General features: G+C 44.6%; 1 protein-coding gene across 11 annotated transcripts in view; it reads left to right on the plus strand.

The window, feature by feature from the left end:
• Positions 1–15,704, plus strand: part of nbeaa (neurobeachin a) — a 90,883-nt gene that overhangs the window by 22,406 nt on the left and 52,773 nt on the right. For all 11 annotated transcript variants that reach the window (XM_070982255.1, XM_070982256.1, XM_070982259.1 and 8 more), the window contains exons 2-7: positions 6,065–6,296; positions 8,381–8,481; positions 10,963–11,058; positions 11,324–11,445; positions 13,666–13,792; positions 15,271–15,390. In XM_070982255.1, coding sequence (XP_070838356.1) covers positions 6,065–6,296; positions 8,381–8,481; positions 10,963–11,058; positions 11,324–11,445; positions 13,666–13,792; positions 15,271–15,390 — 798 coding nt within the window. The remainder of the gene's footprint in view (positions 1–6,064; positions 6,297–8,380; positions 8,482–10,962; positions 11,059–11,323; positions 11,446–13,665; positions 13,793–15,270; positions 15,391–15,704) is intronic.

Consider the following 15,704-nt stretch of genomic DNA (forward strand, 5'->3'; position numbering starts at 1 on the left):
TGTTCGTGTGTAGGGCTGGGCGATAAAACGATAGCAATATGTCTCGCGATAGACACGTCATCAATATCAATAAAAAATGCGTTCAAAAAAAAACTTACTCGATAATTTTTTTTTCTTTGTCGGAAGAAACCTGAAGTTGCGAAGCGAGGTTGGTTGCATGAACAAAGGCACTCGCTCTCAGGTAACCGAGCAACGTAGGGAGTAATCACTAATCAGTGAGAGAGACATGCTAACACACCAATCATGTAACATTAGCAATTTCGGTTGTGACATCTCGTTGTCTCGTGTTTGATGCTTCACGAGGAGTGAGATGAGAAATAGAAAGTGAGTCCTGCAGCGAGCGAAGAAACTGTCGATAGAACAGGGAAAGTCAGCTCGCCAGTATGGAGTTTTTTGGATTTTATAAGTCGGACCGTAGTTAGACCAATGTGGTCTGTAACTTATGCAAGACTTTCGTCCCCACCAAGACCGGTAAGACCACAAACTTATTTAACCTCCTTAGCCACGCTCACTCTTTGGAGCGCAGCCGTATTCACCAACATCCGCCAACCGCAGCACCACCACACAAGCAGCTGACCACCATGCAGAGGTATCTGCTTCAGTGCCTGATGACAAATCATCTAAAAGGCACGAAGACGTAACGGAGGCAGCGGCATATCATATAGCTAAAGACATGCTTCACTGAGCACTGAGGAGAAGCCAGGTTATAAACATCTCTTACACGTGCTTTTTTTTTTTCTTAAACACACTTGCAATAAAAATATAATTGAATAGTTCATGTATGTTTAGAGTAAGAAGAGTGACTAAAGTTGTTCATATGTCTAGGCTGGTTTCATAGTTCAGTGTTACTGTACTGTCTATCATGTTTGTTTGTTTGTATGTTACAGATGTCAAGTCCACCTCAGTTTGTGCTATGTTTCCATATATCTGAAAACATTTTATTCAGCAGAAGGTGAATCAGCTCGTGAACTTCCTGCACTAAACCTACAGAAAAAAAGTTCTCAGGTTTCTCTCTGTTTACATTTTTACACTTTTTTTTACATTTATTATTTGAGTGTTTTCCATGGTTGTGTTGACATTTCCTTTCCTTTCTGCCTTGATAGCTGAGGGGATTATAATCAGAGGAAGGTTCAATTTAAAATAAAAATGTTTAAATTGAATGTATTTTTCTCCTGGTCCTTATTTTAAATAGGTCATAAAAATATCAATAATTATCGATATTGACCGATATAAAACACTAATATTGCAATAGAGTTTTCAGCCATATCGCCCAGCCCTATTCGTGTTGATGAACCTGCAGGGAATGAGCACTTGAATCTGCAGCTCCCCCCTGCAGCTCAGATGAAAGATAGTGTTGCTCCGCATCTGCTGGATGTGTAAATATGCATGTTTGCGAACTAGTTCATCATCAGATAATATGTCAATGTTGTGTTTACAGCTTGTTTCTACTGCCCCCAGGTGGCCAAAAAAGGCCAATTATTGAAGGTTTAACCACATTTGAGACGACTCTCATGAGTGTTTCATTGTTTACACCTGAACATCGGTGGCCTGTTGCCTTTGGAGCATCTCAGGACTGTTGAGGAGCCATGTGGCTGATGAGAAAGGGTTAAAGCAGACAGAGGGAGTGTTTGTTTTACCGCCCTCTTATGAGAGCTGGTTTCGGCTGGTCGAGGTGCCTGTTCATATAAGCTCTTTGTGGTGTGAAGACGGTCCTGGCATTGACCCCCCCCCCCCCCAAAACACCCACCTCCCTGACACAGCCAGAGTGATGCCAAGCTGAGTGCCAGCTTCCTTCAGGCTCTGAATGAGCAGCACTGCAAAGCTACACAGAATTAGAAATGTGGGAAAATGGAGGAAGGGGTAACATGTAAGTCTTGCACACAGAGAGACACTAAAACCAATAAATGCTCCAGAGTATGAGGAGATTAGTCATGAGTGATAAGTGCACTGACATTCTTACATTTCAGACTGTTCCTGAAAGTGTTTAAGGGTTAACATAACATACTCAATGCTCTGACGCAAAAGATACAGTTTTCTCTCTCTCATCATAGCACAGGAAGCGTATTGTATTTCTATATTGTGCAGCCTTGAATGTATTTGTATTTCCAGTGTGAGCACATATTCTATATACAGCAGACATATAGCATGCAGGCACATTCATATGCATTGGCTCAAAGCACAACCCAGCCTCAAGTGTCGACCTGCCAGACGTTCATAAAACCGCCTGGAACAGTGATGATGAGAAAGAGGTTGTCACTTCCTTCCTTATCACCTGTCGGAGAGCAGGTTGTTTGACTCACCCGCCGGTTTTCCTTGCCCCTTTTTTAGTTTTATTTTTATGAATGGAACATGACCAGTACACTTGGGGAGCAATCATTGTCATAATGCTGCCAAAACAAACGTCCTTAACTGGGAGCCAAGAAGACAGCGAGGTCAGTGCTCACATTGCCTCAGAGGACAGAGGGGGTGGCACTGCCAAGCCCCTTTATCCTGAGGCATGTGGCACAGTGTCGGCCCCTATTTTGTGTCTTCATCCTTCAACCACCAGGGTCGGGGTAGTAAAGACCTCTTGTGCGTGCTCACTGATGCGATAACTCGTCCCTTTGTGAGAGCTTCCCCAGTAGGTTTCTGATGCAAAGACGAGGGGTGGGAACCGACATCGTGGACACACAGGGTGGGATGAGGGGAGAGATCGCGGGTTACAAGTGTTTATGCAAGGGAAGCGTGTTCACTCATAAAACTAATTAGTCCTCTTTTGTCCGTGTGCACGGTGGCGGTGACGATGATGCTTGAGTGCGCTCAAGTGTGCTTCGGCTGCTCGCGATCAACCTTATTGCCATCGAGGCAGCATGTTTATTTATACATCAATTAAAAACCCCACTCGAGCAAATTAACGCTCCGGCGTCTGGCATTTTTATAGGAGCCACATGAAATGGAGAAAGCATATCTGACACTCATTTTTCCATCCTGAAGAATATTTTCTTTTTTCCGTCCCTCTCTGTCTGACTGTCATCTTTGTCTCATGCCACCTGATGTTCTCCTCTGTCCAGGCGCCTCTTGGCAGTGTCACCTAGGTTTTAGTCACCCTTTCAGATGTTGCTTCTGCTGGAGGATAGATAATAATTATCTGGGCACTTCCTTGTATTTTTCCCTCCCTGCATCTCCACCGCTCACCCTCCTTCTGCTCTGTATTGTTGGTCACAAGACTCAATTTGTTGCTGTCGTTTGCATCACCCCTCTCATCTTGCTGTGATGTTCTGTGCACGGGTGGGAAGCGCGAGCATTGTGAGATTGCGTCCGTGCTATACATGTGGAGGTATGCCCTGAGGGGCCGTGTGTTTCCGCGCTCAAGCTGCCTTGTGTCTGCAAGTTTTTACAAAGACTTTCTGTGCTGTCTCCCCCTAAGCTTCCGCTCCGTTGTGTACCAAGCATGTTCAGACAGGCAGGTTATATAGATGTTGTAGGACGCAATGGTCCCCAGCGAGCTCTTTAATTGAGAACCTCGGAGGAGAAGGGAAAATTCAATGTGGGATGAATTAATTCTTCCTCCTTTTATTCCATGCCTTGTTCAGGGGTCCTCTCTAATCTGTGCTAGTGCCTTTCGCAGAGTGCACTGGATCAATTCACTTCACTGAGAGAGAGAGGGGAAAGAGAAAGGGACAGAATGAAAGAGAGAAATGTGAGGCAGTTAGTCCGTCGGAAGAGAGGGGAGGAATGAAAGCAGGTAGATGTACATGGATATTGTGACAGAGCCCCAGGTTTAAAACCTGATCAATCACAGGGTGACATTAGTGAAAGATAAAGTAAAAAAGGAGCCATGGCTCACAAGGTCTAACCCTTAATCTTAAAGGTCTCACAGGGGCTGAGACCAAGTCTCTTGATGGGCCAGCTTGTAATGAACCCTGCTGTTGCCAATGATTGCTGCAGGTAATGTTGCATTTTATGTCATTTTATGTATTATACATTAGACCATCCTCTGCCCTTGGTCTTCTTTGTTTTGGTTCTCCAGCACTCATTGGGGTCGGGGTCAGTTTTCAGTTAAATCCAAACATCTGGACTTCTTTGAAAGACTAGAGTCAGGTGTCTGTCCACATGTTGCGCAATTTTTAACCGAATTTTAATAAAATGTGCTAAAGAAGATGCAAGATCCATGTGCCATTCCATCCACCACTGTAGTGTGAATATAAAGGAGGTATTTGCGTTGAGATAAATGACTGATGGGGCTAATTCTCCAACTGAGTGCCATTAAACCATTGCAGAAGAAAGTGCAATGAGATGACAAGGAGCTCCAGCCAAACTTCAAACAATGGAAAACCATGAATGATGGAAATGTGCATTTATGCTAATCAGACACATATTTAGCTAAAGTTTGCTACATTAGTTTACATTAGCCACTAAAAACTACTAGTCACACCAGAATGAGAGAGGTTGTAGCAGCAAAACCCCTCAGTGTCTTTTTAATTGTGTATAATTTCAACTTTTCTCATATGAAGGATGTGTTGTTTCTTAATTTAAAAGTCTCATAGTCTCGCTTTGATTTTCTAAACTTCCTGAAATGAATGTAATCATTGTTAGTTATGTGTCTAGAAACTTTCTCTAACAGGTTATTAAATATGTTGTTTTACCTTGAAATATGGCCTGATGTCCCTCCAGATGTTCACTAACCACTGTCCTCAGTCGCTGATGAAGGAAGCAGTGAAATGATAACAATCCGTCAGGTTCATGGTGTAGCAAGTAGCAACGTGCCGTCGCGGAAAAGTTGGAGGATCATACAGACACAATGCTGCCTGTAGTATTCCTGTAATATTCCTGCTACATTTCTACAATCATTCAGTAGCGTCTGTGCTGCTGAAAACACACCTCCACCTCTGCAACAGAATATTTTAGGGGAGACATTAACCTGCACCGCCCTCACCTGCTACAGTTACATAACTGGAGGTGAAGTTTAGTCTCAACCACCTGCACAGGCCACCATCCCCTTTGCTAAAAATTCACAAACCCACCACTGAGTGGACCAGCCTCTCCTTTCCACCTCATTGTGAAACATACTGGCTGTGCTCGACTTATCCATTATTGTCAGTGTCTCTCTGCCTGTGCAGAGACCTCATCACAGCCCTGCTGATCATATTCTGTGTTTTCATGTCCGTCTTCAATCTTTCGTCTGCTACCTTCACATAACTTATTGCGTGTTTCTGTTCCATCTGTTTTAATTACCTCAGCGGCGCTCCCTTAGCTTGTTGGTTGCCATGGCTACCATTTCCTGGATAGTGTAGTATGCTGAGGATGAACTGCGTGGGTATGCTTTTGCTCATGTGGTGCGTGAGTGAGTGTGTGTGTGTGTGTGTGTGTGTGTGTGTGTGTGTGTGTGAGAGAGAGAGAGGCAGTCACAGTGATATAAAGACTGTGCTATCACAAGTAATTACAGTGCACCAGCCATTAAGAGAGAACATTTGCACTCGATTTTTAAAGTATGGTGTCCTCTGACTAATGCTATCTGAGAGGACGGGAACTGAAATGTGTAGTAATCAGTGTCTGTGCGTGCGTCTGTGTGTGCTTGCATAGTTTTGTGTGTATCTGAGGCCGGGGAGGGGGGCATTTTTTATGCCTGCTGTATTTCGAGAGCGGTTGTAGTTCACAGAGGAGAGTTCTGCGCTCCTCACATTAGAGACACAGCAGAGAAGGAGATGGCAGTGTGTGTGTGCGTGCATGCGTGTGTGCGTGCATGCATGCGTGTGCGCACAGATGAAGGACATTTATTTGTTGCAGTATGTGCAGCCCCCGGCAGAAGAAATGCTTTCCTAACCACAATCAGCATCCATCAGAAGCCAGGCTTACCTCTCCTACAGACAAAAGGTTAAATGTTTCACTAAATCATTCTCTCTTTTTGTTCTCTCTCTCCTCTCACTTGATTCATCACTCTTACACCCCTCCCTCCATCCTTTTCCCCATCCTAACACTTCCACTCTTCACCTTCCTTAACATTGCCCCCTGCCCTCTCCTGCCTCCCAAACCATGCCTCCCCTTCCTGTCATCCCTCTCCTCCTCCTCCCTCACCCTCCTCCAGCTGGTGGGCGGTGAGTTTGACCTGGAGATGAACTTCATCATCCAGGAGGCGGAGAGCATCGGCTGCATGGTGGAGCTGCTGTCCCACTGCGAGGTGACGTGCCAGGCCGAGATCTGGAGCATGTTCACCGCCATCCTCCGAAAGAGCGTGCGCAACCTGCAGACCAGCACCGAGGTCGGCCTCATCCAGCAGGTGCTGCTAAAGATGAGCACTGTGGACGACATGATCGCAGGTGCGTGTGCGCTAACGAGCATGCAGTGATAAAGACACTGGAGGCATCATGACAGGGTAAAGTAGGGAGGGGTCATACGATGATCACATGTAAAATATGAGGTTAAATTTGCACTTTCCACAGTAGAAACAATTAGAAAATAAGAAAACTCAGGCAGAGAGCAGGGTCTCTGCAGATACTCCGCCACATACTTCAAGTGGGTCGTAAGTGATGATTGAGAGGGATTATTTTCGAGTCTGTTCATGTTTTTTTCAGGAAAGTCCCACTCATCCTGCCTTAAAGTGAGTACAAAGGTGTAGCGAAGATTGCGTGGTGTTGTGTTATTTAGCTTTTCCCACTTAACTGCACCATCCTTGGCCTAGGTAGTGACTTTCCCACAAGTGCCTTTCAAAATCGCTCAGAGCTCCCGACATTCGGCAGTGGGTTGCATGTGTAGGTGGAAAAAACAATTCTAATACCATAGAAAGGAAGGAGTGAAGCCGCATGCCAGGCTGAAAACATGTCTTGAGACTGAATCCTGGAGAAATAATGGTGTCTGTTCCTTCTGCAGCGTGTGATTTCTTTAACTTCGCTGTAAGATGGTGGAGAAAGCTTTGGGCTTTTCCATTGTGTTTGCGGTTGATATTGTACATCACACTGAACTCTTGTGGCACCTCCAATATAATGTTTACTTTGGACTATTTGTCCTTCACGCTGTGTTTTCTTCAGATCAGAACCGGACGATAGTTGAAGATGCCCGTCGCTCACCTTTTCTATTTCTATTTCATGTCTGCGTGCGTGCTCGCCCTGCAGGCAGACATCCATAACAACCCGCTGGTGCAGCAGAAGCGGAGTAATGACCTCAGTATGTTTCTGAGTGTGCTGTGATTTGTACGGAGGGCTCGATTACAAAACAACACATACACGGCTGTCTCTTTACATGATCATACTGACCTTGACTTCCCCTTAATGATGCCTCGGAGTGCGTGTCCTCTCCTTCCCTCCCCCAGTGTCCTCTCTGTCCTACCTACCGCCGCAGGATAATGCGCTTTAGAACTACTATGACTTATTACAGCTCACCGCGGCAGAGCACACGCTGCTTAAATCAATTGAATGCCAATTCTCACAGACACTCTTTCTGAACCATGATTCCAACACTTTTTACAAACTATTTAAAATGACCTACATGGATTGATCGTGCCAAAAACAGAGCTTAGGGGTTTTGAATCTAGGACATTGTCTATTGCGTTTTCCTCTCGTACCAGGCACCTCGGTGAGCTAACCTCCTGCTTTATTCCCTATCTCTGGGCCCTGGCTAATGAAATATTGTGGGAAGACTCTATTCATATCTAGCAGGCCTAATGGGAAAGAGGAGCCTTTGTAAGCAAATTGCCTCACTCTGAGAGGGCTGTGCTGTACCTCTACCATATCCTCACTGATCTGTTGTGGCTGTGATGTGAAAGTCAATGAGGCAGGAAGGTCATTTTGACCAAACAGATGTCTTTTAACACAATGTACTTCTAATGCGGAGGGAAATATTTTTAAAGCCTTGTTTTTGTCAATTTTATGACATAAAATGAGTTCATTTGCAGGAAGAGTGAGGTTGCGAACAGGCTGTTATTGCCTGTGAATGTGAACAAATTGAAGGACTAGTGTGACATTTTGGAAAATACACTTATTTGCCTTCTTGCCAAGCGATGAGAAGATTGATATCACTGTTAATGTCTGTGTGCTGAAGATATGAAGCTAGAACCAGCAGGTGATTAGGTTAGCTTAGCATAAAGACATGAAGCAGGGGGACACAGTCACTGGCCTGTGCCACGAAATGTTTATTTTTATAAATTTAATTTTACATTTGTGTTGTTTCACAAGATGCTGGAAGGTAGATTTTTTCGCTACTCGCGTTTCAAGGCTGTGTGTATTTTGCAAACAGTGGAGTAGCTCTGAAGACTTGGATGCAACTCACTTGAGTTGCTCTCTAATGACCCGACCATATCTTATCAGAGAAGTGTCAGTAGAGGACCTTTCAAAATGCTGACTCACACACACAGAACACACACTTGCTCTCTTGCACTCTCATTCTTCCTCTCTCTGTGTTCTCCCAGACCTCCTGGTGGACATGCTGGGAGTCATGGCCAGTTACAGCATCACAGTCAAGGAGCTGAAGCTGCTCTTCAGTATGCTGAGGGGCGACAACGGCGTCTGGGTAAGTCAGAACTCTGAGGGAAGTGAACAGAGTTTCAGATTGTGTTGGCGTGTGTGTGTATCAGTGGACGTTGTTAGTGTTAAGACAGTGCTGTTTTTTTGCTTGAAGGTGGGGTGAGTCACTCCGGAGAAAGATTGTTGATATTTGCTGAATTTGAAATTCAGCGAAATTATCTGCTCACGATCCGCTAGCTGTCTGTTTTCTGTGTGCGCGTTGGCTCTGTAGATGGGAAACAGCACTATTCCAACCAATCAGCAACAGGTGGCGTTCGTGCTCGTGCACAGGACAACGGGAAGGGGAGGGGAGATGGAGGGGAGCCAGAGGAGCGGGTAAATCTGGCATGCTAACGTGTAAACGCATTGTGAAGGATGAGAGAACAATCTTTCTCCAGAGTGACTCATCCCACGTTTAAAGGACATATGCACACCTATTGGTGTGTTTGCAGGTGCTGGACAACAACAAACACTCGCAAAAATGGAAAAGATGATAACATCATCACTATTATGTGTTGCTTTATGGCTTAAAGTCTTATTTTTATAGCGGCTGGCATCATGGTCTGGATATTGACATATCATTGAAAAATCACTTATGCTGCAATACAAAGAAGTTAATCCACTCCAGTGAGAGAAGGAGCTTCAATCCAACCCCCATTTGTGGCTCTGATGGCACCAAAGTATCAGATGCAACCAGTTAGTAATCAGAGCTAGTTTTTGGATGTACCTATTCAGCTTTTTCTCAGATAACACAATGCCATATTTTACAGTTGAGTTAAAAGCAGCAGCATTAGTTCTGGAAACCTGTCTGAATTTAAGATGTTGTGTCTTTATAACTGTGTGTATGTGTGTATGTGTAAATCAAAAGAGACTCAGTATTTCACATTGAGCATTCACCACCAAAACAGTGATGTTTTCCGATATGCTACTATTCTGCAATTAATAGCAACGGAAGCTAAATTTATTTTGTCCTCGATTAATTATACAGCACGAGTCTGTTTGTGTGTCATCAGTCTGGGTGTCATTTAATAGGATGGTTGTGCTAATAGACCAGAATAATAGAGGATGGGTGCGTGTGTTTATCTATGTTTGGATTGATTTGCGAGCGTATGTCAAGACAAGGGCAATTTAGCTAACGTTTAATTTTTTTTTTCTCTTGTAATCAACGTTATTAATGCGACAGAGGTTTGCCTTTGTTATTTTTGTTTGAGTACCATGATGAAAAAACAGACTGCCTAACCAGCTGTGAAGGTGAAACGCTCATTAAATAGGCCGTGAATCGGTTATTGTTTTTCTGCAGGTGAATCCCTCTCAGCTCACCCTGCCATAGACTCACACTTTTTTTATATGTAACCACCATCTTTTATTGCTCACCGCCAAGCTGCTCCATGCCTTGCTCAAGGGCTCATTTGTTTTTTATTCCTCCCATCTCTAACTTTCTCTCCCCTCTCACAACAAGCCCAGGAACCTTTCTTAATGCATGCTGCCAACTATAATAAACGTTGCTTGTGGTTATTGTCAGCGTGCACTTGATTGGAGAAGAGTTTGTTTAATACGTTTTCTTCTTTGCTTAACCATCAACATGAACCGCTCTTACACCTGACTGCCTTGGGCTTTCAGACTGAAAACACACGATGAGACGCTGTTTACTGTAGAATTTTGCCTGAGTTACCCGTTGAAATTGGCTTCTGAAAAAGCGAGGGGATAAAAACACCGTGCAGTTGCAGATTCTTGCTTCCTTTTAGAGCTTCAATGCCAGGTTGTCTTTAAGTACCTGTTAATGAGATTAATTGAGGAGTTGAGAGTTGGGAGTGCTTTGTACAAATTCCACTTACAGTGCTACTTGTCATCATCTTAACTGCTCCCTGTGGTTTGCTGATTGGCCCAGCTTCCCATCACTGGCTTTAGTTTACTCAGTGTGGACGTATTAAAACTGAACTGTGGACATTTAAGGCGGCTTTATGAGGTTAAACCTTCTCCTCTGCCATCCCTGCTCACTGCAGGGTTAGCGAGGTGTACCAGCTGCTTGGCAGCTGCTGGTGGCTACTTGCTAAGTCTATACACCCTCATCCCTTCTCGTCAATCTCCCCTCTGCTCAGGCTGCAGTGCAACTGCCATCAACAACCCCTAGTCACTGATCAGTGGTCCACAGCAAGGCCATCATCCATCCCCTCAGCCCTTCACAACCTCATCCACCTCGCTCCTATTTCCCTGTCTTTTCCAATTTCTCCTCCCCCAGCAGCCCTCTCCAGAGACAGATCGATTAAGGGTTGCCATGGTATTGATGAGGTGTTGTCGGGGGAGGGCGGAGGTGATTGAAGACTTATTGATCCCGTGGGGCTGTGGTAGAGATGTGATGTCACACCATGTTTTTTTTTTTAATAGAGCCTTTCCCCTGTGCCTCGGATTGTCGGCATCTGTCACATAATAATGATCACTTTCTTTCTCCTTCCTTTCCTCCTTCCTTCCTTCTTTCCTTCTCCTCCAGCCAAGACATGCTATCAAGCTCTTGTCGGTGTTGAACCAGATGCCACAGAGACATGGTCCTGATACCTTCTTCAACTTTCCAGGACGCAGTGCAGCGGTGAGACTGAGCAATACACATGCACACACACACACACGCACACACAAACCCTGAGTGTCATTCTCAAAAAAAAAAAAAGTCAAATTTATTCTCTTTGCACCCAAATTACTCAAGAGTCCTTCATGTCAGTCTTTGTTGCAGTCAGCACATCTTAATTTGCACACTGGTGCAAAGAGTTGAACGATGAAAAGGAAGTAGCGGCTGACCGAGTGGCGTATTGATCGCTATAAACATTGGCTGATCTGATGTGTGTATCCTCCCACAGGCCATAGCATTGCCGCCAATAGCCAAATGGCCTTACCAGAATGGATTCACCATCAACACTTGGTTCAGACAAGATCCACTCAACAACATCAATGTGGATAAAGACAAACCGTACCTGTATTGGTAAGTGGAACGCCTTCTGGTCCGTTACATAATAAGAATACACACCTTGTAATGGGATACTGGGAGTGAAAACATCATGACATCATAAAACATGAAAGTGCCTTTTTTTAATCCACTCTTCAATGCCTCAGCACTATCAGAATATTTCTATTGGCCTCAAATCTTTCTTTTCTTTGCCCGTTTCTGTTGGCCTGATGACATCACGTCGATATTTTTGCCAGCACAGTTGCAGAGGAGTTTAATAGAAGAAAAGGAATCAAAACCATCAGCGGTAAACATCAGGTTTTTTGTGTCAGGCCTTCAGGATCACAGAGGAAGGGTTTCTTTGTAGACTCTCCATTTCCAAGAGTCATACAAAAAGAAGAAAGACTGTAAAAGATGCAGAAATACCAGCTTCTCTACTGACAGTAGTCCTTAACGGAGCACAGCTTCAAGAATTTCTTTTGTAAGAAGTGAGATTTACTTCTTGTTGACTGTACAAAATGTCTCTCTTGCTCCTGCTTTTACTATTGATCCAAGTAAAGAAAAGCACACAGCTGAAAATAAAGCAGGTTCAGGCTTGTTCCTTCTGCGTGTCAAAAGGCTTTCCAGTTAAATTAAGAAGCTAACTGAAGTGAACATGAGTGGTGCAGGTTGAAGGAGAGTGCACTGTACTTAATGAGAGAGTAGGAGAAGGCACTCAATAGACTGCAGACTTTGGCCTTAGCCTAATAATGTCCCACATGAGCTGCCAACGCTGTGCAGGATAGGTGATCCAATACTTACGTGCAGGTGACCAAATGGAAGATCAGCAGGCCACAGACACACAGGCAATCATATACATGCCTCGTAAAAAGGAATAATTCAGCCTCTGCACGATTGAAAATTTGTGAACCAATCTTCTATTTTCTGCCGCAGCAATAAACGCAGCTTCATTTTTATTCAGAGCTCACCAAGCGTTCTTTTATTGAGGCACATCAGATGATAAACATTGAACTCGTCAGACTGAATGACACAGACAGGAAGTTAATAGACAAACAGATAATGAATTAGAACATAACTTTAAATGTCAAGGCACTCCATTAGGACTGTGCTGCTGGGCGGATTCTTCTGCTAGTCGTGCAGCTCTGGACCTCTCTGGCCTCGGCGTTAGTGTTGTAAGTGCAAGCCGTTAGCTACTATGAAGCTTCATTAGCTTTGACCTTTTATTTAATTGAACTCCTTTACACCACTGCCTGGCTTCTTCCCTCCACCCCTTCACTCTGAACGGAGAAGTTTTGCGAAATAATCAGGGTGCTCGTCGTCTACGGGAAGGAGCCGTATGTCTACCACGGCAGAGATGAGCTCTGATCGTGAAAAGTGTCAGGATGTAATCCTGTTTCCTTAGTAACCGTTTGTCAGGTTGTCATGGTAAGTGAGGAGCTAGAGAGGGAGGGTGCCCTCCTCTCCTCTGGCCCGGGTCTTATCATCCTCCCCCAGATGCAGCTGCTACTCCAGCTGCCTGTCTGATACAGGCCTCCACAGCTGCAGGAAGGCCACGATAACACACTGTCTGCAGTCCTAACGTATCTCAGGGATTCACTTGAGAGGGATTTATATCTGCTTTCTGGCTCTGCAGTGTGTGTGATCCTCTTGGGCCTGGTTTAGAAGTGAATATGTCTTGTTGTTTTGTGACGAAGCTTAGCTGTGAGACTGGGTTTTACATGCAGGTTTCGAGTGCGGGAAGGGAAACATTATGGGAGGAAAATGGAGGGAAGGGGATTAGTGATGTTTTTCCACAAACCTGTGATCTGGGACCCCTGGTGCTCCTGCAAAGAAAATACTTCTACTGCCTCTGAAAATCCTGCTTTCTGTGACTGGTGTTGGCCTAAACAGTGCTGTGAGTGAGTGTGAGAGGTGCGTCTTGTATTTTCACTTCTTATTGTACAATTTTATCTGTGAAAAATGGTTGACTTCCTTTGATGCGTTTGACCTTTTTCGGGTGCACCGGTAGCTCGCAGAAACATTGACTTGCTTACAGTAAAGCTGGTCTGACAGTTCAGACCAGACAACACGGCTGAAATGTGTTTCACAAACGTTTGCTTTTGAACTTATGTCCATTCAGAAAGCCAGTGCGGTCATTCAGTTCCACTAAAGTCTAATCACTTACCATGATTGATTTTCTTTAACTGAAATGCTCGTTTTCATGCACAGATCTTGAATTGATAATAAACTGAGCTTGTGACTCTGATTCTCCCGCAGTTTTCGCACCAGTAAAGGAATTGGCTACTCTGCTCACTTTGTGGGAAACTGTCTCATCGTGACATCGTTGAAGTCAAAAGGAAAAGGCTTTCAGCACTGTGTGAAATATGATTTCCAACCCCGCAAGGTAAAGAAAACCCCTGCACACATGCACGGGCAAAACCAAACACTTTCAGTCTGTGCAGAGTTCGGTAATCTTGTGCCACTTGTTGGCATCTCGAGTGTGTTCCTGCTCTCCTCTTGCATCTACCCTTGCGCTCGCTAGGAGCGTTGATGAGTGTAGATAACGTCTGTCAATTAAGACCTGCACGCTGCACCCCCACCGCACTGTCAGCATTCTGCTACTGTCCTCCACACACACACGCACGCGAACACACCCTGGCGTGCACACATAAACACACACTTGATGAGATGGCCTTCCACAGTTTTTGCTGACCCAGTAGAATCTCTGCACTGCCTAACAAAGTTCCCAGTGGTTCCATTTGATCAATTTATAAGTCGGCATGTCTCACAGCATTGTGCGCATGTGTTAATGTGTGTGGGTGCGCATGTGTGTGTATGCGTCAGTGCTTGCGTGCTCGTGTAGTATTGTCCACCACTATGCATACACCAGCAAAAAATCCTAGCTGCACCTCCTCCCATTGCAGTCTTCCCTCCAGGTAATAGTGCTGCCAAGGGATAGCGGGGGGTACCATCCCAGCTCACTCCCCGCCCCACGCCCCCCTGAGTCACATATGCACAGGGCATAGGGTTCATTGATCTCGGATTTTATTTATTTTCCCACGTCATGTTTTCTAAGTGTGCACTCTGGGAGATGTCAGTCAAACTCCTGCACCTGTTTATCAGTATGATATTCCTTAACTGTCACATTGACTTTTTTATTCTACTAGTCTCTTTACTACAACAGTATAGTAGAATTCCTGATACTCAGTTATGGCTTTTGGTCTTTCTGGGTGCTGCCTATAGGGAGCTTGTGTGCATTGGGAGCAGGGCAGATTCTTTCTAATGAACACGTGCACACTGTTAATGCTGTATTAAGGTGAGCAAAGCGTTCTGGCGAATGAATGAGGTTGTAACGCTCTTATAGAGAGCTAATGCAGTTAGAGGGAGTGTCTCAGTACAGCAAAGATGTTTTGACCAAGCCACACAAAAACCTCTAGATACAAACAAGTCGTTGATGGAAAAAATTTTCTCTCAGGCTTCAATGGATTTTCCTTACAGGAGTCCGGTCAATATAATGAATTTGGCCACCGACAGAGCAATATAAAAAATAATATACAGAAACATCGTTATCAGTATAGATACTGTCGAGCAGGCAAGGAAAGGCAACACCTTTCAGGCACAGAGACTATTTAAGATGCTTCACAAAGGGTGAAGAAATGCACAATGAAAAAAAAAAAATCAATTACAATATGGCACTGCTTACCTCAAGAAAACATCAGCCTCAATCAACAGGAACACAATAGAGCCCGCCACTTGTTCTGTGATCCTCAGGCGAAACAAGCAAAATGCACCCTCAGTCTTTAATGTGGCATGTTGTTGCATACGAGTGTGTTTTCATTTATCATCTTGTCTCTTTTCTGAACGCGTTCTTGTTTCTTCCAGTGGTACATGATCAGCATCGTCCACATCTACAACCGCTGGAGGAACTCTGAGATCCGGTGCTATGTCAACGGTCAGCTGGTCTCCTATGGCGATATGGCCTGGCACGTCAACACCAACGATGTAAGGGCACTGATAAAGGGACAGCTTCAAAGTCAGTTATGAGTATAGAGTTTAATATTCAGCTGCCTCTGGATAAGAAAAGCTTTATTCGTGCTAAAAAAAAGTATTTCCTGTAGCTCATATGTTACAAGCAGAAGTTTTGCTCCCAGCTGCAGATATCCAGTATTGGTCTGGCTCCGCTTCCACCTCCCTCCTGCTGTGATATTGGCAAACATTTGAGGTTTGCCCTCTGCATTCGTCAGTGGGGGAAGAGTTGCCCTTGGGCCTCATTCCAGCACAGCTCGCCCAAACTCCAACTTCAAACTTTTCCATTT

The sequence above is a fragment of the Chaetodon trifascialis genome, chromosome 16 (assembly GCF_039877785.1).
Source record: "Chaetodon trifascialis isolate fChaTrf1 chromosome 16, fChaTrf1.hap1, whole genome shotgun sequence".
Taxonomy (NCBI): Eukaryota; Metazoa; Chordata; class Actinopteri; order Chaetodontiformes; family Chaetodontidae; genus Chaetodon; species Chaetodon trifascialis.